Raw genomic sequence first — 24,963 nt, 5'->3', positions numbered from 1 at the left:
AATATATAACAAGAATAAAAATAAGAATTATAAGTTTGTTGTGGAGGGGGAAACGTGTAACTAATTACCCATAATTGTATTAAAACTCAAGGATTTAAGTGTAATAAGATGGGGGGCTAAAATATAATTATTATTTAAAAGACCAATTTACCCTCATTTTAGGGGTGTATTTATAAATTAAGAGTGAAAAAGTTCTTATTTTTTGGGTATCTTAAAATCCCCCCTCATACATTATAATATAGTATAGATAATAATAATGATAACATTGGCGAGCCGAGCTTCGTTTAAACGATGTTGAAGCGAGCTCGAGCCGAGCTTTTAGCTAGTTTGAGGTTGTTCGCAAAATAGCTCGAGGCGAGCTCGAGCTTAAATAAGTAGGCTCGAACCTAGCCAAACTCGAGCTCAAGTTTCATAAAAACATAAGGAGCCGAGCTCGAGCCTAATTTTTAAGGTAAAATGTTAATGTTTAGAAGTTTTGTGCTAAAGTTGTAAATTTTAAAAAGAAACCAAATTGACCCTCTCGATCATTCTGTTTTTCCCCAAATTGGTTCCTCTTCCTGAATTTTCTCCGGATTCGACATCTTGCGTGCAAAACTGCAAACCCTAAGGTTTTGTAACATTAATCTTATTCACACTTCAATTCTTCTTGATAATCAAATGTTAATTTTACTTTTTTGAAGTTAATTGTTGTTTTTTTTGATAATTGATTCACTCAGATGAATATTATTGATTATTCAGAAGTAACTGAAAAGGATTTGTGTTATCTGATCAGAAAATATGGAGGATATATTTGTAGCAATCCTTTCAATGCTTCTTCTTGTTGCGTTGATTCCACTTTACCTATGGAAACGCCGTCAGGTCCCGCAGTCACGTGACGAACACGATGAACAACCACAGGTTAGGGTTTTGTAACAACTGCTGTATTAAAATTATTATTGATTATTAGTTATAATTTGAAAGCTGTTGATTGTGATGTTTTTATAATGTTGTATATTAGCAGATTCAGCAGAGAGAAGCTGTTGTAAGACCTACTGGTGCTCGAAGTCGGATGCGCAGACGGCATACGTCTGCAGCTAGCTCATCTTCAGCTCCACAAACTGTAGAAGGTTTTTGATGCTTTCGTATTGTTATGATCACTGCTAGTAATACTGTAATGGTATGTGTAATTAGTGAGAAATGTTGTATGTTAGAAACTGAGGATGGAAGTGATGAAGAAGCGGTGGAAGGGGAATATTATAATGCGAAAGCGTCGAAGAAGAAAGGCAGGAAGAAAGAGGAACGACAAGCGCAACGCCAGGTGCAGATATATCAAGCGTGTTTTATTGATTTTTTGAATTAAGCATTGTATTAGTGTTGTTAATAATTATTATTGTTAACTTGAAGGCTGAGGAGGCTGCAAGGGAGTCGAGAAATACGAAACAAGATCGTTATGCCGAAATGCGCAGGAGGAAAGATGAGGAACATGAAGCAAGGGAACGGATGCTGGTTGGTTTATATTTTTCACATATTTACGTTTTAATGATATATTTTTGTTCTGGATTACCTTGTTTAAATAATTAAATTTGTTCACTCAGGAAGAAGAAGCTGCGGCTCGAAAGGCCAAAGAAGAGGAAGCAGCAGCTTTAGAGTTTGAGAAATGGAAAGGCGAGTTTTCAGTAGATGCTGAAGGTACTACAGAAAATGAAGTTCAAGATGGAACCCAGGGTTTACTTTTTGATTTTGTTGAGTACATTAAGGTATATCTTTGGTGTTATTAAATTAGTTAATTTGATTTAATGTGTGAGTTGTTATTTTGAAGGTAATGGTTTAGAAATGATTTCGTAATCATGGTTGTTACTGGTTCTTGAACTTGCAGAAACAGAAATGTGTTCCATTGGAAGATCTTGCTGCAGAATTTAAACTAAGGACTCAGGTGAATTTTTTGTGTTCTACTTAAAGTGGTTTGTTTTCCTTCCTAGAAATTTATAAGTCTGTATTCATATCTGAATTTGCAAGAGTTGATTATTTAAACAAAGGTGTCAATTTCGATCCATTTACTTTTACATGGGGTGGTTTGGGTCACCAAAGTTTAGCTTTAATGCATACTAACATTGTTTAAGTAATCATAATTAAGGTTCCAATTATTTTTAATAAAAAGTAAAGTTTTGTATGAGAAAGTGTTCGTTTCTGAACTCTTGTTTTAGTCCGATTGTAACCAACTATTGTGTTCTTTATGAAATTCTAAAACTTTCTTGTTTATGCTACAGGACTGTATCAACCGAATCACCTCATTGGAAGATATGGGTATCATAACTTATATCTCTCATTTCATTTTTTTTTTCATTTGGCTTAAAGTTAATCTTAACAAATCATCAGATTATTGAACATCGCTTTGTGTTCGATTTTGCTATTATTTTGTTCTTGATGCAGGGAGATTGTCGGGTGTAATGGACGATAGAGGAAAGTACATATACATCTCACATGAAGAAATGCAGGCAGTTGCAGACTACATCAAGCGTGAAGGTCGGGTCAGCATTGCACATCTAGCAAGCCAGTCAAATCAGTTCATAGATTTGGAACCCAAATCACAGCTTGTCGAGGATTTAGGCATTGCAGATGAGATTACAGTTGCTTGATCCCGCGTGTATAACATAGACCTTTGGATCCGAACTTAGCTCAGAACAATTTACTTGTCTTTCATCAACTCTGGTTTTGTTTTAGAAACATGTTCTACAAGTCACTAATAGTTGTCACACTAACTTTGGTAACAAATATTACTTATTTCGTCCAAGTTGCAATGTTTGAGAGAACACATGATTTTATTTGCTGGTCAGATATGAACTATAATAGCAAGTTTAAAGTATTGTGCATCGGTGAGATTATAAAAAAAATAGAGGTGAAAAAATAGGTCTAGTTAAATGGGGTGTAAATTAGACTTGCCAGAGTTTTAGTCCTCCTAATTATCTCATTTAAATAGTAGTGTTTGAGCTTGAACTTGGCTTGTTTAAAGCTTTTTATCTAAAATTAAAGCTTGAGATGAGTAAATTTTTAAGTTTGAGTTAGGTTTATTTTTTACAAATTATTTTATTTATATGCATATAATTAGTGTACATATTTTTTGTAGTTTTTATATCAAGTATAATATATCATTTAGTTAATATTATTCATTATGTAAAATAAAAAAACTTGTATTTATATAAATAGTGTGAGCTTCAACGGGGAAGCAAACGTTTAACCTGTTAAATGTATCATAAAAAATCAATTTAACGTGTTAAAGTTATTTTTTTCAAAACTTTTTTTAAAGCTTTTGCATATAAAGATGCGTAGAAATCATTTTAATAAAAAAAATCATTTTTGCATATAACTTCTTTTCTATTAAAACGCCAACCGTTAGGTTTTTCTTATTAGATATAGCATTTTTTTTGCAACGTGAATAATACTTTTATTATCACAAAGGACCATGTAGCGCTCTTGCATGAAGCCACGCTCTTGCATAAATCTTTTCAACCACAATAGTTCTTTGTATGCTTGTGTTGTTGCCATATACTTTGCCTCTATAGTAGATAAAGCAACACGCTTTTGCGGTCTTGACTGCCATGACACAGCTCACCCCTTGCAAAAGTCAACAAATATCATTTCATGTTGTTATTTCCCACCATATCAGAATACGTATAATCAACAAGCATCGGCTCTCCATTCCGAGATGTTATACCTAATTTGGAAGTACAACATAGATATTAAGGATCCACTTAACTACTTCCTAATGGCTAATGCTTCTTACCTAGATTTGACAAAAATCGATTAACAATACCTACTCATGGGAAATATCAGGCCTTGTACACACCATGGCATACATCAAGCTTCCAACTGCTAAGGAATATGGAACCTTATTCATATCTTCAATCTTTTCTTTGAAGAAATGGGCAATCTTTAGCAGTTAGTTTAAAGTTGGTAGTAAGAGGTGAACTAACCGCTTTGGCTTTAGCCCCATGCTGAATCTTCAAAGCACATTCTCAATGTATTTCTCTTATGACATGTACAACTTCTTACAAGTTCTATCTCTAGTAATCCTAATGCCAAGAATCTGTTTTTACTAGCCCCAAGTCTTTCATAGAAAATGACTTGCTCAATTGTTTCTTCTAAGATGAACAATTCTCTCTGCATTCTTGCCAACAATCAAAATGTCGTCAACATACAATAATAAAATGATAAAATCATCACCAAACCTCTAAGAGAAAACACAATGATCTGAAATAGTCTTTCGGTAGCCTTGCTTCCCCATAACTTACTTAATTTTTTTTATATCACTATCTTGGTGCTTGCTTGTTTACCTTTAACCTAAAAACATTCAGGGTGCTCCATATAGATTTTCTTATACAAATCACCATGAAGGAATGTTGTCTTGACATCCATGTGCTAACCCTTAATATCAAGACTAGCTGCCAAACCAAGAATCACTTAATGAAACTCATCTTCACGACTGGAGATAAAATCTCATCAAAATTAATACCCTTCTTTAACTGAACCCTTTGACCACCAATCTAGCCTTGTACCTAAGCCATGAGGTATGTTCTTCAATCTTCACTTTGTAGAGCTACTTGTTCTTCAAAGCTCTCTTGCCTTTAGGCAACTTCACCAACTCAAAAGTATTATGTATATCACTCGGGTTCTCCCCTATCAAATTTATGTATATCACTTGGGTAGAAGGACGACGATCTCTTGGAGACTGCTAGAGTGGGACAAATGTTGGCATATCTGATTTTGGTAACTCTGGATGAGCCTCATCCACCTTTTGCTGCTTTGGAATATCAAGATTATTAGTACCATGGTGTTTATCATTTTGAACATCATCTCCATTATGTGGCTTAGGGTGTTGAGCAGGAACTGGATCTCAATCAGTAAGATCATCGGTATGTTGTGGAACTATCTTTGTCTTCTCAACATCTTTCAAACTTTGATCTTCCACAAAATCAACACCACGACTTCTTACAAGTTTCTTAAGAACTGGATCATAAAACATGTATCTAAACTCATCTCCTCAATAGCTAAGGAATATACATGGCTTGGTCTTTACATCAAGCTTTTTCTCTTTCATCATTGGGAATATGCACAAAATCCTTGCATCCAAAGACCTGCATATCTTCGTATGAAACATCTTTGCCATTCCAAACCCTTTCGGGAACATCGAAAGAAAAATGAACACAAGGAGTAAGATTAATAACATATATTGTTGTATTCAAAACACCACCCTAAAAGTAATTAGACAACCCTTCATGTGATATCAAACATCTAACACTTTCAGCCAATGTTCTATTCATTTGTTTGGCTAAACCATTCAATTTGTGGTGTCTTTTTATGCTGGACACCTTTCTCTATACAATAAACATGAAATGGACCAATCTATTCCCATCCATTATCTATTCGAATACACTTGAGATTCTTCTCAGTTTGTCTCTCAACTATGGCCTGAAACTGCTTAAAACATCTAATACTTGATCTTTAGACTTCAAAGTGCAAGCCCACACCTTCCTTGAATGATCATCGATGAAAGTGACAAAGTATAAACAACCCCAAAGTGTTCTAGTCTTCATAGGACCGCAAACATCTGAATGTATCAAACCATGTATAATTTCTTTTCTATGAGGATCTTGACTCTTAAAAGAAAATCTTTTGCTTACGTGCTAGAAAATGAGAACACTTTTTCTAATGAACATCATGCAAATCGAACAAGCCATTTTCCTTCAACAATATAGACGTCTCCTTTGAAGATCTTTGGATGTATTCTGTATAACTTTGAACTTCTTTTACCTCTTACGACGATCAAGGAACCACGAGTGAGTTCCCAAATTCCATCACCAAAGGTACCGTGGTAACCATCATCATCAAGTAAAGCTGCGGATAAATTACATTTAGTTAAGTATAATATATCATTTAGTTAATAATTTAACATCATTCGATAGCCAATTGTCCATATAGATGGTGTAGTTAGGTTTTAAATTTTGAAAACAATGGTATCGAAGGTGGATAACCGACATTATGGTTAACGATATGGTTAAAACCATGAGCGTGAAACCGCGGTGGATTTAGGGTTTCTACGATCGTGGATAACAATCTCATGTGGTCCGTATGGCGAACCATACGATTCGTATGAGAACTTTTAGATATTTACAGTTTAGTCTCTAGACTTTTATCTTCAGGATTTCGGCAGTTTTAGTCCCTCGACTTTTGCAAAGTCACTTTGACTTGACTATTGCCTGGACGTCTTACACAAATACCTGTTGTATGTATGTATTTGCATGTGCATTTTTATACGAGTGTTGCACTTTCTAACAACTCTCTTGAGTCAGCCTCGAGAGCTTTGATTTAGCAATAAAACAAAAATGAAATCCGGCTTAAATAAACCTAAATTAAAAGATAACAAGTTATTTAGGATTTTAAAGTTATTTTACATTTTTAGTATGAGCTAATTAGAGATAACTTTATAGAATAGTAATCAACTTTATATATTGTTCCAATTAAGTCATTAAAATATCTTTTTTTTAATTCCATTTAAGTCAGTCTAAGTATAAAAAATTGTGATAGTCCTAGATATTTTTACCTATTTAACATGTAATCAGGCTTAAATAGGATTTTTTTTAAATATGTTGACATTATTATATATATCAATCCACAACACTCTTTTGCGCTAGTGTAGTTTTGTGATTTTTAGTTTTGACCACGGTAGTTTCTTACTTTTTGATTTCAGCCGCGTTTCTTACTTTTTGATTTTGGGACACTTAATTAACAACATACACACACATACACACACATCGATACATCATAAGAACATAGACAACACCGGGAGAGAGAGCTGACGAGAGGGGGTAGGGATCTGGCGTGTTCTGTCAAGACGACAAACGACGGTGGGCTTAATGGCCGGAAAAGGGAACAACGTTTGCTTTGGGGTTTCTTGGCGGGGGGAGCAGAAATGTTGGTGGTGTTGGCCGGAATCGTTAACGTTAGTAGTGATTTCATCAAGTACATATAGATCTGAGCAGAAACACACCATTAACGACATCATATCGAATGGTTGCCGCTGTCGTGGGCGGCCGGAACACCTGCCGGAAATCACTAAAAATGTTAAAAGATGAGAGAATAAAAATCCAATACAGGCATCTATCTATAGAGAAAAAAGGATCAATGCATATGATAAATCAAAAAAATCATTAGTGTAGATTTGTTTAGTGTAAACGCACATAAATTAGCTGGGTGAGCGGCTGAAAGTAAAAGTGTAAATAAAGCAATAGTTGATGGCCAACTCCGTATATAGAAATTCAAGAGGAGAAAATGAAGCCTACAATTTCTAATGTTTAAAGCTTTTTAGTTACAATATTTTAACATAAAATAAATAACATTACTCATATAAAAATATATATTTTAAGGCTATCTCCATCCACAACCTTCTCCAACCCAATCTTATAATAAAAAAACTAATTTCTCTCTCTTCCATCTACACAACCCAACCTACCTCAACCTTCTATTCACATTCACAACCCAACCTTTATAACATTTTTTATTAAATATCTATTTTTATGCTTATTATTTATCGATAAATGTGTTAAAAATAATTACAATTAATATTTTCATTTGAAACCGATTTGTTTTAAAAGCAAAATAGATAACAACAATATAAGAAATCTTTTAATAAAAAAAACACATACATTCATCAAACATAGTTAATAAAATTATCAAAAAAAATCTAACGAACCAGTAAGATCAATACATGTGGAAAACAAAGATATATGTTCACAAAAAAATAATTAAAAAAATATATATATTTGAAGGAACTCAGTTTTTGATAAAATTTAAATCGATATGTTCACAAAAAAAGTTAAACAACACTGTATTGTTAGATTTTTTTAATAATTAAATATTAAAAAGTTATTAAAGAAAATAATGTTTTAGCTAGAATTAATTGTTATAAAACAAAAATGAAAAACATAATCATAAAAGAACCACTCAATAGCCAACATGTGGCATTTTAAAATAATAAAAAAATCATCAACCAAAGTTGACACACCAACTTGGTCGTGAGTTTTAAATGATTTTTTTATTTTATTTTTTACTTTTTGACCAACCAACCAAGGTTTTGGTCACCAATGGTTGTAGCCTAAAATTCACGGACACAATAAATCCCCGTAAATTCAATAAACATATTAAATTATTTAAATCATATATAATGCTTATATTCATTTTAGTTTTAGTTTAATCATTTTCTCTCTCTCCTCTCTTCTCCTGCCGCCCGGAATTCGTAAAGCCTGCTCGACGATGGTCGCTTGAATCTGTATAGTGAGTGGGGTTTAATCGATCGGTCCAAGGTGGCCATCTAGATCTAACCGTGCTCCCTATCTGGACTCCTGTGTCATCCATTCGCTGCTTTAGTTTCTTGTGGTTTGATGGAGAGGGTGAAACCCGAGCTTTAGAGTGTCTAAATATAATGATTTATGTGTATTTGATGTGTTTATTTGCTTGGAATGAAGTGACTATGAGAATTTGGTGTTTTGCAGGTAAAGTACGTAAATCGGTGCATTTACGAGGGTTAAAGATGAAAGTGTGAGCATAGGATGGGATATCACGGCTCAAGAATGGATGTTAAAGCTTGTTCGGGTGCTATGAATGCTCACGAGTGGATGAAGTGTGAAAGAGTGAAGTTTGGGGACTAATTCGGTAATTTATGGAAGTTGTGTGGAGCTTATATGTGCAAAAGTCAAGGAATAATAAAGTTCAGGGGGCATTTGGCAATTTATGGAAAGTTATTATATGCTCAAATATGGAAAAAATAAGAAGAACAAAAGTTGAGGGGTCATTCGGTACTAAGCTGAAAGTTATGTTATGCTTATATATTAGAAGAGATTGAAGATATAAAGTACAGGGACTAATTTGTCATTCTTTGAAAGTTGAAAGAAAGAAGAGAGTTTGGGGCATTGGTACGATCGTAGCCTACAGGTTGTAACCTGTAGGTTACAAGTTGAGATGATAAGTAAGTAAAAGGAACAGAACTTCTTATTCGTAAGCTACAGGCTGTAACTCGTAGCTTACGAGTTACTATTGTTCAGCAAAAGGAGATGAGCCAAACACGACCGTAGCTTACGAGTTGGAACTCGTAGCTTACGGTTTGGGTATGTTGTTCACCAGAATTTTTAAACTGTAAGCTACGAGTTCAGACTCGTAGCTTACGACCCGGTAAAGTGAAAAAACGTGAATTAAGGCCTTTAAGGTATAAATTAGGGTTTTCAAGGTGGGGAATCATTATCTATCAATCACGGTCGATCAAGGGCACTCCAAGACTCAATTTTCAAGGCTTCTTTCACCCAATTCCATCAAGATTCTTCATCCGATCATCGAATCAACCATGATTTCTTCATCAATTCAAGCTTTTGAAGATTCTTCGTGCGAGATGAGCGGCTAAACTTTTTATGGTTTCCTCCGGATGGAGGGTTTTTGTAAGTTAATGAATATTATGTGTTGATACAATTGTTTTGACTTGGTGATCTAAGCATTCGATGCTTTTCACCATTGATTTGATTTCTTGATTGTAACCAATTGCATTTATTTAAACCTTAATTTCTAAGCATTCAGTTCCCGAGAGTTCTAGTAATTGGGATATATTTGACATGGGGTTAGGGTTTGTAAATTGTAATTGATAATCATTCGATAACCTCCCGTTATGTATTGACCGGAGTACTTAGTCGTTGATTATCACAATTAGTTAATCAGGTTTAACACCTATGTCTATGTAGGTAACGATTAAACACATAGTTGAAGTTAACTGAAAAACCTGAAATCTGGAGGAACCATCTTTTCTTCCATTGATTTAAAACACAATTGTTATTCGTTAATTTAGCTATTTCTTAAAATCAAACAAACCGATTTTCTAATTCTGTAGTAGTTAATTGAAACTTTTCATTATAACACTTTCCACAATCCTCCTCTGGTTCGATATCCGACTTACTCTAGCTACTAGTTTATTTCGGTTTTTGCATGTCACTAACGACAGACATCAAAATGGCGCCGTTGCCGGGGAGGCGTGCGCAAAGTGCTTAGTGTTAAGTTCTAGTTTAGTTAAATATACAAAAATCCAAAAAAAATAGTGTCTTTTTAGTTTGTTCTGTTTTGTTCGGATTTACGCGAGGTTTTCTTGTTTTTGTGTTTGTGCAGGTGATCTAGGAAGTGTATGCATCATACTCGGAATTCCGGGAAGTCATCACCATTAGTGTTCGACCCAGAGATCGAGAGAATAGTAAAGCATACAAAGAGAGTACTACATCGTGAGAACAGGATTCTTCAATCACCAACATCAACACTCAAGACAATGGAGAACTTAGCAACACCGGAGAAACAACCCGCAACTTCACAACCGCAACAATTCTCGCCAACACCTACCCAACCTTCACCAAACACTACCATACCACCACCACCACCACCACCACCACCACCACAATCTACACAACCTACTTCTACATCTCCAGTACCATCTTTCTCAACCTTTTTCCCAAACTTTGATAACAATCAACCAACTTCCACCCAAACAACATCTCTTCAACACCCAACTACAACCCAGACTGTCAATTTACAGCAGTCGTCTCCTTACGTTAGAATCATTCCTGATGACACTCCATCACCGATTCAAACTCAAGCACCTAATGCAACATCAATTCAGCAAGCCACTCGACCGGTTATTTCACAGCAAAGTCAGCCAATGCCAAATCTTTATAGATCAACCATCTATGATCAAGGAAATAACTCAGGTGATTTTGATGATGGCTATGAGGAATATGATAACTACATGGGTCAAAACGAGAGACAAGTGGTTAACACGGGTAGCTATGAGAGGCAAACAGTCGGATTGGGTGCGGCCGAGAGAGACAATCAAGGGAACGTAGGGTATCAACAATATGTGCAACCAATGCCTATACAACAGATGCCACAACAATATCATCAACCTGACCCAGTCAATCAGCAACCTGCTCCGAGAAGGCCGGTAGTAGACATTCCATTACCACCGCCGGCACCTCAGATGCAGGGTCAGGCAAGACCGCTGCCACGAAACCTACACCGACCGGTGATTTTACCGGAAGGAATTCCACGAAGAAATAATCAAGGTCCAGTTCGGGGCATAGAGAGCCACTTCAGGCCTGCTATAGTTAACAACCCATCACCGGTTGTGATCCCGCAATTACAAGGAGGGCGGTCATTCGAAGTTCGAACACAATCAATATCCAGTCTGCCTAAGTTTCATGGTCACGCACATGAAGAACCATATCTACACATTGCTGCATATGATGCACGTTGCAACACAATCAGCAGCCAAGGTTTCTCAGTTGATGATGTGAAATTGGTACTTTTCCAATTCACACTTGAAGACAAAGCGCAGCAATGGTTTCATTCGCTGCCATCAGCTTCGATCTTCACATGGGGCGAAATGCAGCAACAATTTTTAGATGAGTTCTATACTCATTTGCGTACTAACAATGCAAGGAAGGATATTTGAGCGTTTCGACAACAACCTGGTGAGTTATTTCACGAAGCGTTCAATCGTTTCAAAATGATGCTCAAGAACTGTCCACATCATGAGATATATTTATGGGAGCTGATTAATACATTCCACGAAGGCCTAACCGATGAAGATGCCAGGGATGTAAATTCAATATCCAATGGTACTTTTGGAATGAATTACGAAGAAGATGATTGGGAATATTTGGAGAGAAACGCAAGGGCGTCAAAACGCAAAGCTCAATCCTCTAGAAGTGCACGACATTCGACAGTGAGAGCAGTAGAGAATCCACCGGAGGTAAATGGTCAGTTTCCATTGTGTGGACATTGTGGAGATCTAGGGCATGTAGCGGATCAATGCCCAGGCATAATTGGTGAAAACGAAGATATGAACTATGTGCAAGGTGGGGGTGGTGGAAGAAATTTCAACATGCAATCCAACACATATCACCCAGGCCTTAGAAATCACCCGAATTTTAGCTATGGGAATGCGAATAATCAGCAAAATCCGGGATTTCAAGGCAACAATCAGTCTGGTGGTCAAAGAAACTTCAATCAGAATAGATTTCAGGGCAACTTTCAAGGTGGCTACCAAAATGATCAAAGAGTACAAGCTGGGTCATCTAACATTTCGGGGGGCAATGATATGATGGAGATGTTGAAAGCAATTCAGCTTGACTTACAAAATCAAAGGCTTGAATTGAAAAATCTTGCTCAAAAGGAGGAGATGCGAGATAAAGCCGTTCAATCATTAACCACACAAATGGCCCAACTTGCAACCGATGTGAAGGAGCTGAAGCAGCAACAAGGGAAGCTGCCAAGTGATACTCAACCAAACCCCAAGAATCCACGGAGCACATTGATCAGTGGGGTAAATCCAGTTCCTAATAATACTTGTTATGATAATGGTTTGTTTGCTTCGAATGTGACTGCAGGTCTAAATGAAGCGGTTGTGGAAGAAAGTGGAATCGATTTGGGGGAGCCGGTTGCCTCCATCAGAGTTGGGAAGTTCAAAATCCACAAGGCATTGCTGGACTATGGAGCAGGAGTGAGCGTGTTACCTGGCAGCTTGTATGACCAGTATGACTTCGGTCCGCTACAAGCGTGTGATAGCATGGCCATGTTCGCAGATGCGAGTTTGAAACGACCACGGGGGGTTGTGAAGAATGTGGTCATCCAACTTGGCGATTTTTACTACCCGGTTGATTTTATGGTTGTCGATTATGCACCATCGCTTACATACGAGCAGCCGCAGGTAGTTTTGGGTCGCCCGTTCCTATATACCGCGAACGCCCAGATTGATTGTCGAAGCGGAATGGTCACCATGAGCTATAAGAATCGTAAGTTGTACTTTAATGTGTTTTTAAAAACTATTTCTTACGATCCTGTTAATGATGCTTGTCACACAGTTGCTACTAATGAACATGATTCAAGTGTGACAAAGGACAGGTTAGAGGCGAGTGGATATCGGGTGAAGAAGTCAAGTGTGAGAAGGCCATTTGGCGGAGGAAAACCACCTGATAGTGGGTTTGGATGGGGTAATGAAACTGTAGTTAACCCCAACCGAAGTGAAACAGTGACCCTCCCTAAAAACTGGATGGATATGTATGGAGAGACATGGGAGGGAAAACGTGCAGCTGAACCACCTTGAACATCAGGTACGGTCTGGCTGAAGACCTAAAACTTAGCGCTCTCGGGAGGCAGCCCGAGGATGTAGAGCAGTGTACCTTGTTTTGTGTTGTTTTGTTTTGGTGTTGTGTTTGTGTTTTGACAGGTTCTTGATTCTATCTTCACGGATGCAATAATTGAAGTGTGGGGATGTTTCGCAACATCCACGGTAAGATATCAAAGAATCGATGGAATGCATCTATTCTGGTTAAAGCACAACAACAGCATCACTACAGACACACGATCAGGTGCATGTGTTTATCTATCTTACCTTATTTTTGGTGTGTTTTGTTGTTTTTGGTGGTGTGAAACTTTGTTTTGTTCAAGGGGTGTATTTTGTTTGTTTTGTTATGAGTTAGCCGCTCATTTAGGTTAGTTGGTTTGTTTTCCCGGGCTTATAGTTTAAAAGCACCATACATTGGGGACAATGTATCCCAAGTGTGGGGATGGGGGAGCCCGGGAAGGGATTTGTGGATAAAGCTTTGAAGAGATTGAAAGTGGTTGAAATCGATGAAAATTGGTAAAAACTGAAAATTTTTAAAATTTTAAAAATTTTTCATCGCCTTAAACAAGCTAATTGGATACGAAAACCTGAAGTTTCAATCACTAATAGGCTTCTTACCGGTAGTAAGCTAGATTAGCCCCTTGTCATGGTTGTCCCTTTAAGTTTCATGAGAGTAGGTTTGACAAGTGTTTTATAGGAAACGAGTTGAAAAGAGATGTCTATCTAGGGGTAACATGTTTTAATCGCATATGCTACATGTCGTCAACCTTTTTACCTTTTCTTGGCGAGATCTTGAGCCTGTAGACGGGTAGGATACACTATATGATGAATTCATTTGTTGAGTGCAGGCTACGTGTTATTCTGTGTTAGAACTTGTGTGATTCGATGCATGCTGAGACTGTGGGTTTGACATGTGCACATAGATGATAAAGGCATTAGGATTTCCCGTTACACCCTTTTTGTGTTTGTGTGTGTTATTCACCAATTTCCCTTAGTATCCCTGTTGAGCCTAACTACTTTTCGTTTGTTCGCCCATTGTCTATTGTGAAGAACCAACCGTGATGATATTGTTATGAAAAAAAAGAAGAAGAAGAAAAGAAAAAAATAGAAAAATATGTGAAAAAAATGAGAAAAAAAAGAAGAAAAGAACAAAAACAAAAGTGTATGATATCGTGTTTGTTCTTGGGTAGAAACCAACCCAAAAGTAAAAGTTGTGTTTGAATAAAGTTATCACGGTTTGGTTATTGTTTCTGAGCCAATTAGAAAAGAAAAAGAACCTAAAAATATATTCCTACCTTTACCCTAAGCCCAAAACCTGAAAGTCCTTTTGATGTGTGTCATGTTAGATGATACAGTGGAGGTGTGATTGTCATACAAGCCTATGATTACAGGATTTCATGTTTGCTTATTGAGTGTTTATATACTAGCACATTATACGCTAGTCCAGATATTAGCCCGAGAGGAGAGTACATTGTGAGGGGTGTGTAGCATGTGTTAATTGTAAACATGTTAGTTTTAAATAGACAAGTCTTGAGTTTTGAAATTGCATCATTTACTTGTCAAACTGTCAATCTCGATTGTGTCAGTCTATCGGATGGGTATGACTTGGGACTGAACAGGTTGAATCGGTTAAGAGGTTTAGAGGTGTTGTTGCTATGGTGACTAGTTCTAGTTGGTTTGCTTGGGGACAAGCAAAGGCAAGTGTGGGAATGTGATGGAGAGGGTGAAACCCGAGCTTTAGAGTGTCTAAATATAATGATTTATGTGTATTTGATGTGTTTATTTGCTTGGAATGAAGTGACTATGAGAATTTGGTGTTTTGCAGGTAAAGTACGTAAATCGGTGCATTTACGAGGGTTAAAGATGAAAGTGTGAGCATAGGATGGGATATCACGGCTCAAGAATGGATGTTAAAGCTTGTTCGGGTGCTATGAATGCTCACGAGTGGATGAAGTGTGAAAGAGTGAAGTTTGGGGACTAATTCGGTAATTTATGGAAGTTGTGTGGAGCTTATATGTGCAAAAGTCAAGGAATAATAAAGTTCAGGGGGCATTTGGCAATTTATGGAAAGTTATTATATGCTCAAATATGGAAAAAATAAGAAGAACAAAAGTTGAGGGGTCATTCGGTACTAAGCTGAAAGTTATGTTATGCTTATATATTAGAAGAGATTGAAGATATAAAGCACAGGGACTAATTTGTCATTCTTTGAAAGTTGAAAGAAAGAAGAGAGTTTGGGGCATTGGTACGATCGTAGCCTACAGGTTGTAACCTGTAGGTTACAAGTTGAGATGATAAGTAAGTAAAAGGAACAGAACTTCTTATTCGTAAGCTATAGGCTGTAACTCGTAGCTTACGAGTTACTATTGTTCAGCAAAAGGAGATGAGCCAAACACGACCGTAGCTTACGAGTTGGAACTCGTAGCTTACGGTTTGGGTATGTTGTTCACCAGAATTTTTAAACTGTAAGCTACGAGTTCAGACTCGTAGCTTACGACCCGGTAAAGTGAAAAAACGTGAATTAAGGCCTTTAAGGTATAAATTAGGGTTTTCAAAGTGGGGAATCATTATCTATCAATCACAGTCGATCAAGGGCACTCCAAGACTCAATTTTCAAGGCTTCTTTCACCCAATTCCATCAAGATTCTTCATCCGATCATCGAATCAACCATGATTTCTTCATCAATTCAAGCTTTTGAAGATTCTTCGTGCGAGATGAGCGGCTAAACTTTTTGTGGTTTGCTCCGGATGGAGGGTTTTTGTAAGTTAATGAATATTATGTGTTGATACAATTGTTTTGACTTGGTGATCTAAGCATTCGATGCTTTTCACCATTGATTTGATTTCTTGATTGTAACCAATTGCATTTATTTAAACCTTAATTTCTAAGCATTCAGTTCCCGAGAGTTCTAGTAATTGGGATATATTTGACATGGGGTTAGGGTTTGTAAATTGTAATTGATAATCATTCGATAACCTCCCGTTATGTATTGACCGGAGTACTTAGTCGTTGATTATCACAATTAGTTAATCAGGTTTAACACCTATGTCTATGTAGGTAACGATTAAACACATAGTTGAAGTTAACTGAAAAACCTGAAATCTGGAGGAACCATCTTTTCTTCCATTGATTTAAAACACAATTGTTATTCGTTAATTTAGCTATTTCTTAAAATCAAACAAACCGATTTTCTAATTCTGTAGTAGTTAATTGAAACTTTTCATTATAACACTTTCCACAATCCTCCTCTGGTTCGATATCCGACTTACTCTAGCTACTAGTTTATTTCGGTTTTTGCATGTCACTAACGACAGACATCATGGTTTCGTCAATGGCTTCCCGGGAAGAGTGGGGGGGGGGGAGTATGACAATGGCGGTCCGTGGTCAGACGTGCAATACCGGAAAAATCGGAAAAGCAAAGGAAATGGTGTAGAATGGACGTTCTTAGTACAGAATATTTCGGACCGGGTCACAAGGAATGTTTTATGGAGATCTTTTCAACCATTTGGTTACATTTCGGATGCGTATGTGGCTCGAAAAAGAGTTGCTAGAGGTCGTTGCTTTGGATTGGTAAGGTTTGTGGGGGTGGAGGATATGAAAGGGATATTAGCTAAACTAAATTCGATTAGAATGTTCGACATGAAAGTTAATGTATCACTGGCTAAGTATGATAAGGACCACAAAAAGATTAGTTATGCTCCGGAGCTCTTGGGCCGAAACGTTGGAAGCCAAAGGTACAATTTCAGGATAATAGCAATCGTTCAACTGGTGCTAACAAGAATACACAGCATTATTCGGAGAAACAACCTCCTGAAACTGGACCGTCTGATCCGCCGTTGGCTCAGGAAGGAAGAACGTATGCTGACCTATTAAGAGGGAACAAAGAGGTGAATGGGCATGGTGCTAAAGTTGTTACCATGGAAGGAAAAGGTTCACTTTATCCTATTCATTGTATTGGGAGGTCTATCATTGGATGCACCAAAGAGGTTCTGTCTGTTAGTAAGGTAAAACTGATATTGGAAGAAAATGGGCTCTCAGATGTAGGCCTGTCGTACGTTGGTGGAATGACCTTCATGCTAACTTTCAAAGATAAGACGATGGCTATGGGCTGTTTGGAATCGCATGCTAGGGTCTTTAATAACATATTTTCGGAGTTTTATCTATGGAAGGGTGAGGACATCCCGTATAGCAGGGTTGTGCAGATTAACATAACGAGAGTTCCTTTTATTATCCGGGAGAATTCCTTGTTTGATAGAATTGGGGGTCTGTTTGGTAAGGTGGTAAAATCGTCTTCGTTTTCCTGGCAAAATGAAAATAATTCAGATAGCTCTGTTATGGTTTTAACTAACCAGAAATCCAAAATAGAGGAAGCTGTGGTAATTAAGTGGAATAATAAGAGCCAAATCGCTTGGGCATCGGAGTCTATCGGAGTTAATGTGCAGAACATGGACTATGATGAGTCCTTGGTTAACAGTGATTCTAAGTATGACACGAGTTCGAATTCGGAGTCAGATGAGGAGTTGGCTGATGTTGAGGAACTGGAAGATGGCGAGATCCAGAATAATGTATCCCCGGTGATAGTGGAACCGGTTATTTGCAAATATCCGGAAACAGAGAAGACCAGAGATCAGGCAGTCGGAGCTAAGGAAATTCCGGCAGTCAGTGAAAAGTCTCAGGGAGGTGAAGAGACATCGGCACACCAACAGTTTTCTGGAATCAATGCTGACATGGGAAATCAAATTTTGCATGGGGATACGAATAAGGCGGCTCACGTGAATTGCAATTTCAAGGATGACATGGGTACAGTGCCTAGCCCAAATGCTAATAACAAGTACGATGGGCCCAATGATGGTGGGCCGGATGGAAAGAGTCATTACAAGCCTGGATATGGTGTGGAAAGACAACGTGGGCCGGAGGAGGTGTACGACCAATATAATGTAATGAATGATAATGGCGGCACAACTCCAATTAATTATTTGGGTAAAAGGAACAGAGCAGAGAGGAGCCCACCCTCTTTAGGATCGGTGCAAGGACCCACACAAAGGAAGTTTTTGGTGAATCTATCAGATCAGATTCGGTCTCTCTAGATCTGAATAATCCTATGGGGGATTGCTCTGGTAACAGTGAGCATTTTGATAAATCAACAAGGGATGTCACTTGTAATATGGATAATCGTGTGCCGGCCTACAATGCTGATACCGTCAACCTGAACCCAGGGGATTCTGGTAACCAGAATGCGGCGACATCTCAAAGTTCCCTCAGGAAAGAAGTAGATGCTACGGTACAAGTTGGCTCTATAATCGGCATAAAGCTGAATGGTTGCGTAGCGGAAGCGAAAAATCTTGTAATGGAAGAAGGTGCTACAAACTGTTTCCAATGAATTGCCTTTCTGTGAATTTGAGGGGGGTTCGAAATAACCGAAAGTCGGATTGGATTAGGGGCTTAAAATGTGACAACCCTCAAAATTCCATGTATTCCGTACAATTTATTATTGATAATTTAAGTGCTTGACAACGGTGTGGAATTACTTAACTGCTTTCTGATATCTGTGTTATGCTTACATGTGCTTGTTAACATACTAGTAGTATGCAGAAAAGTCACTAAATAGTCCGTTATAATTTCCTAAGTGTTGAGAATTAAAAATGCTACAAAAATATATATTTAGGACACTTTACGGATTAATTAAGCACTTTAACGGAACAGTGTCAAACCGAACAACCGGACTTTATCCGGAACATAAAAATATTGCCAAAGACATAGTTTCCACTTTTCTGAGCTAGTTAGGGTCCCTGAACACCCTAACACCCTCTATATTAAATAACACACTGATGTTCTAACTAAAATCCTAACTAAGACTAACTAGATAGTTACCATTCCATCACAACCCAACCCATACCCCCCCCCTAAATGACGGTCACAAGGGGTGACCCACCCCTTGTCCTTCTTTGATTAGTTAATTTGAGCTTGTTGTTAGATAAATAGACACAATACATGATGGTTAAAGAGGACATTGGTTTATAAATTAACACTTAGGATTATCATTCTCTTTCATTCCAAACTTAACAAACAACTTGCTCTCTCTTCCCTCCTACACCTCACGGCCGCCACCCTCCTCCACCATACCTCCACCATCAACTTCCATTCTAGCCATTCCTCATACATACAAAGGTGCTATGGGTCATACAACGAAGCTTGGTGCTCTCGGAAGTTGAAGGACCTTCTCCATTCGCTATTAACCACCACATTTCTTCACTCGAACTTCCCTAGCCTTGAGCTAGTGGTAAGAACTTAGATCTGTTCATTCTTCATGTTATTTAAGTGGTTAATAGGTGATTTAATGATTAAAATTATGAAACACTAAAGAACTTGCACTAAAGTCTTGAACATATGGAATAAAAGATGGATAAAGAGAAGATATGTGTGTAAATCATGTAGATCTTGTGTTGTTATGATTCTTGTTGATTTTCTGATGATTTTGCTGGTTAATATTGATGTTTGATGTTGTTGTGATCACTAAACATGTTAACAGAATCAATCGAACACAAGTTAGAAAGCTAAAAGCTAAAACAGAAAGCTGTTTGGTTTTTGCAGCCAACTTCAGTTGGCTGTAACCAGACCGTAACTTAACGAAAAATGTATTTTCTGAAGTCTAGATTTATGTATTATGAAATACGGTTCTAATGGCACTGGAATCGTAATTTTTGGACTTCGTTTACTATTTTTAAAGTGTCATTTTGTAACAGCAGCTAGAGCTGCATTTTTACTGCTGAAAATATGCATTCTGTTTTCTGTCATAATTTGAGTTCTGTGTAGAGTTAGATAATGAAATTAGTACTGTAGATGGACACCGATGTCGTAGTAATTGTCCCACTGGAATTTCATCAATTCGACTTATAATGAATTTTTAATGAATTATTCTGTGGACTGCAGTCAGAAACAGATAAATCTGAGTGCAGTCCGGAAAATGATTTTTAATAAAATATTTGCAAAGAATGAGATCCCGAAATTTTTACACAATAATATTTGGATCATTTCTTCTGTAAAAAGTTGGGAATTTTTGGAACAAGTTAACTATTTTATTAAAATCCCCGAAAACAGCCCACTTCTGAATATAAAGCTGAAACGACATAGGTAGTGATTTGCGTGTCTAAATGTCGAGTATGTTATCTGTGAATGATCTAACTTGTTATGTGTCTATAAAAATATTATGTGCAATGTTGTATGTTTATTTATGAATGGGGAATAGATGGGAAGCTTATATGGGCATAAACCGTTAAAGTGATGCATGTTATGTGGTAGATGCGTGTAGGAACTTTGTGCTTATTTGAAGTCACTATTAAACTAAGTGGTAATCCTACTAGGACGTGATTGACCGACCTTGACTGTTAGCTATATTTGAGAATCTAACCGAGCAAACCGAGGTGAGTTCACACACTTTCTAAGGCATGGGATTCCCGGTGGTTTGGGAATGGGTTAAAGAATTAAAACGGAATCTACATATCTTACTTAGGTAGGATATGTACGGCCATCCTCCTCGGGTAGGATGCCATTATTAATCCTGCGTATTCTCTTTGGGAGAACTACGTACGTTCGTCCTCCCTGGGTAGGACAACAACCTTAAACTTACTAGACAAAACTCTATCATAAGTCCCTCATTTTATATCGACTTAATCGCCGAGGCCAATGGCGAGCGGGTCATTAGTTAATAGCGCTATTAGGTTTAACAAACCTCACATCGTGCCAGTCGGACGGGCGTGTACTAATGGACTATGACAAACCATCAGTGATGATAGACACTGATGTAGGGCACAACTTACTTGCGTAGTAGTCGATATCATACGGTCTAGTGGTTCACATGGGGAAGCCCCCACTAATCATGGACATGGTTTGGGTAATAAAGAATGAACTGGTTAAATTTTCTTTCAACTACGTGGTAACCCCCACGGCAATTACGCCAACGAAAGACAAACCACGTTTTCAGAAACAACTTAAAACTAAACAACCAACCGTGAACTCACTCAACTTTGTTGTTGACTCGTTGTTACATGCCTTACAGGTCGCTAAATGCTTGGAGCTTGCACGAGGAAGGAGTCGTTGTGGTGTACGGACTGTTATGTTCCGTAATAAACATTAAATCCTTATGAACTTATTAAATCTACGTTTTGAATTTTGAACTTATGGACTATGAACTTATATTTTGGTATCACGTATTATGCTTCCGCTGTTTATTTTGAACTTGGTTAACTAGCTTTTGGACACCAATTATATTGTAGTTGGTTTTATTTACTTAATTAAGATGTTCAATATGATTGGTGGCTCGATCCTGGTCACGTCACGCCTCCAAGCGGTGGTACTCCGTATGGTGGATTTTGGGGGTGTGACAGATTGGTATCAGAGCCATTGGTTATAGTGAACTTGGTTTAAAAGAGGAAAAGCTTTTTGATAAAACCAGACTATAACCGGTACAGTGCTCAACGATCCACAACGACGCTTCGCTCCACATGCAAGACTCAACACAATAGGTGGTATGATCTATGTTATATTTTCGGTTAGATAGTTTACACTGTGCATTAGATAACGTGATAATTGCTATTTGAACCTTGTGTGCTTACTCTCTACTGTCGTCCCACACTTACGCACTTTCGCGACACTTTTCTCACTTACGTTGCTTCGTCGTGAAGATCATGAACGGACGCGGAGGACGTATCAACCTAACTCAAGCCCAGCTGACGGCTTTGATCAATGAACGAGTTGCCGAGGCACTCGCAGCTGTTCCTGCAGGAGGTATAACCTGCCATATCAACCCATCTTAGGACGTTTAGATCCTACCTTCGCAAACCAACCCTCGTGCTTAACCTTGTCTTTTATTCTCGCGCAACAGGTCAACATGCTCAGCCTCCTGTGTGGACGTTCAAAACCTTCATGGATTGCCGACCTAGTACTTTCAGCGGCACAGAAGGAGCTGTAGGCCTTCTTCACTGGTTCGAGAAGCTTGAGTCTGTTTTTGAGATGTGTGAATGCCCCGAGGATCGTAGGGTGAAATATGCTACGAACACTCGAAGGAGCTGCGTTAACCTGGTGGAAGGCACAGGTTCAACTGCTTGGGTTGGCGGTTGCTAATGCCACCCCATGGAATGGTTTCAAAGAACTGATCAAAGAAGAGTACTGTAGTCGTGACGACATCCACAAGCTGGAGGTGGAATTTTTCAATTAGAAGATGACGGGGTCTGAGATCGAGGCATACACGAAGAGGTCAAACGAGCTAGCCATCTTGTGTCCTACAATGGTGGACCCTCCCATCAAGTGAATCGAGCTGTACCTCAAGGGTCTTGTACCAGAGATTCAAAGCCATGTAACCTCGGCTAATCTCGGCACCATTCAGTAAATCGTCAAGTTGGCTCATCGTCTCACCGATCAGGCAGTTGAGCAGAACAGGCTGCCCAAGCCTATTAGCGCTATTACTTCTGATGCTCCCAACGATAATAAGCGCAAGTGGGATGGAAATTTGGGCAAGGGTTTTGCTTAAGCTCAATCCCAGCAGAGAAAGACAGACGAGTACAGGAGCCCCAGTCAGCAGTCTTCTGGGAATCAAGGTCAGGGTGGGTACAAGGGAAATCACCCTAAGTGCAATCGGTGTAATCTGCATCACAGCAGGCAGTGCAACAAGGGCCGTTGCCAGAGATGTCATAAGCTGGGTCATGAAGCTAAGGATTGCAGGAGCCCACGTCCTGCGAATCAGAATCGCCAATAACAACAACAAGCTCCACAGAACCACCAGCAGCAGCAACAGCAGGGAAACAAGGGATGTTTTCAGTGTGGCGCTAAAGGCCACTTTAAAAGGAACTGCCCCCAGCTGAACCAAAATCAGAACAACAACTAAAGAAACGGGAACCATAATGGAAACAACAACGGAGGCAACAATGGAGGTAACAATAATGGCAATGGTGCCCAAGGTCGGGTGTTCGTGATTGGTCAGGGTGAAGCAAGGAACGATCCCAACGTTGTGATGGGTAAGTTTCTTCTGGATGATTTCTTTGTTACTGTTTTATTTGATTCGGGTGCCGATACTAGCTACGTGTCCTTAAAAGTTAGTCAGATGCTTAAGCGTACTCCAACACTTTTGAACACCAAGCACATCGAGAGTTAGCAAATGGTAAAAGCTTAGAGGCTACACATGTAGTTAAAGGTTGCAAGCTTGTCCTTGCCGATCAGACCTCTATCGACCTTATTCCTATCGTTCTGGGTAGTTTCGACGTCGTCATTGGAATGGATTGGTTATCTCAACACCAAGCGGAGATTATTTGCAAGGAGAAAATCGTCCGCATCCCTCGTTCTGATAAAGAACCCTTAGTGATTCGTGGCGACAAAAGTGGTGTTGTTGTAGGCATCATCTCTTTCCTTAAGGCCCAAAAGTGCTTACGAAAGGGCCACACCGCTATCCTAGCCCTCGTTTCCGATTCGTCCTCGGAAGAAAAGAAGATAGAAGACATTCCTATTGTGCACGACTTTCCTGGAGTATTTCCTGAGGAATTACCTGGTCTTCCGCCTCACCGCCAAGTCGAGTTTCAAATCGAGCTAGATCCTGGAGCAGCGCCCATTGCTCGAGCACCTTATTGTCTAGCTCCATCAGAACTCGAATAACTGTCCACGCAACTACAAGAACTCTTGGAAAATGGTCTCATACGTCCTAGCTCTTCGCCCTGGGGAGCTCCAGTCTTGTTTGTGAAAAAGAAAGACGGTACTTTCAGGATGTGTATTGACTACCGTGAGCTCAACAAGGTGACTGTGAAGAACCGTTATCCTCTTCCACGCATTGATGACTTGTTCGACCAGTTGCAAGGGTCGAGCTTCTATTCTAAGATTGACCTAAGGTCAGGCTACCATCAGCTGAGAGTCCGAGAGGAGGACGTCTCCAAAACAACATTCAGAACTCGTTACGGCCATTACGAGCTTCTAGTTATGCCTTTCGGATTAACGAATGCACCTGCAGTTTTCATGGATCTCATGAACCGAGTGTGCAAACCTTACCTGGATAAGTTCGTTATTGTTTTCATCGACGACATCCTGATCTATTCTAAGAGTCAGGAGGAACACGAACAACATTTGAGGCTTATCCTGGAACTTCTTCGAAAAGAGCAGTTGTATGCCAAGTTTTCGAAATGTGACTTTTGGCTTCGAGAAGTCCACTTTCTAGGCCATGTGGTAAACAAGGATGGAATTCATGTTGATCCATCCAAGGTTGACTCGATCAAGAACTGGCCTGCACCCCGTACACCAACAGAAATCCGCCAATTCTTGGGTTTGGCAGGATACTATAGAAGATTCATCAAGGATTTCTCAAAGATTGCGCAACCTCTCACTTCACTGACTCAGAAAGGTGTCACCTATCGTTGGGGTGACGCACAGGAGTCCGCATTTCAACACCTGAATGATAGACTTTGTAGCGCACCTATCCTCTCATTGCAAGGCATAGAAGATTTTGTGGTTTATTGCGACGCTTCCATCCAAGGACTTGGTTGTGTGTTGATGCAACGTGACAAGGTCATTGCCTACGCATCGCGCCAACTTAAGGTTCACGAAAGGAACTACACTATGCACGACTTGGAATTGGGAGCAGTTGTTTTCGCGCTTATGATATGGAGACATTACCTGTACGGTACCAAGTGCACCATTTACACCGATCACAGGAGTCTCGAGCATATCTTCAAGCAAAAGGAGTTAAACATGCGTCAACGCTGATGGGTCGAACTCTTGAATGATTACGAATGCACGATCAAGT

At 38.8% G+C, this 24,963-nt stretch overlaps 1 protein-coding gene across 2 annotated transcripts; it reads left to right on the top strand.

Annotated features, from left to right (window-relative positions):
- The first annotated feature begins 478 nt into the window (after positions 1–478).
- On the top strand, positions 479–2,801 carry LOC110890328 (DDRGK domain-containing protein 1). Of its 2 annotated transcripts, none has more exons than XM_022137925.2 (9): positions 479–608; positions 773–897; positions 1,001–1,106; positions 1,191–1,297; positions 1,384–1,485; positions 1,575–1,736; positions 1,856–1,912; positions 2,247–2,283; positions 2,410–2,801. In XM_022137925.2, the coding sequence occupies exons 2-9, from the start codon at positions 778–780 to the stop codon at positions 2,613–2,615; spliced, it is 897 nt and encodes a 298-aa protein (XP_021993617.1). In that variant the 5' UTR covers positions 479–608; positions 773–777; the 3' UTR covers positions 2,616–2,801. The 2 variants fall into 2 exon arrangements, with proteins under 2 accessions (XP_021993617.1, XP_021993616.1); XM_022137924.2 differs by having other exon boundaries at positions 998–1,106.
- The last annotated feature ends 22,162 nt before the right edge of the window (positions 2,802–24,963 follow it).

The sequence above is a fragment of the Helianthus annuus genome, chromosome 11, assembly GCF_002127325.2.
Source record: "Helianthus annuus cultivar XRQ/B chromosome 11, HanXRQr2.0-SUNRISE, whole genome shotgun sequence".
In the NCBI taxonomy this organism is placed as follows: domain Eukaryota; kingdom Viridiplantae; phylum Streptophyta; class Magnoliopsida; order Asterales; family Asteraceae; genus Helianthus; species Helianthus annuus.
The sequence above is the reverse complement of the archived record's forward strand: the minus strand, read 5'-3'. Positions and strand labels throughout refer to the sequence as shown.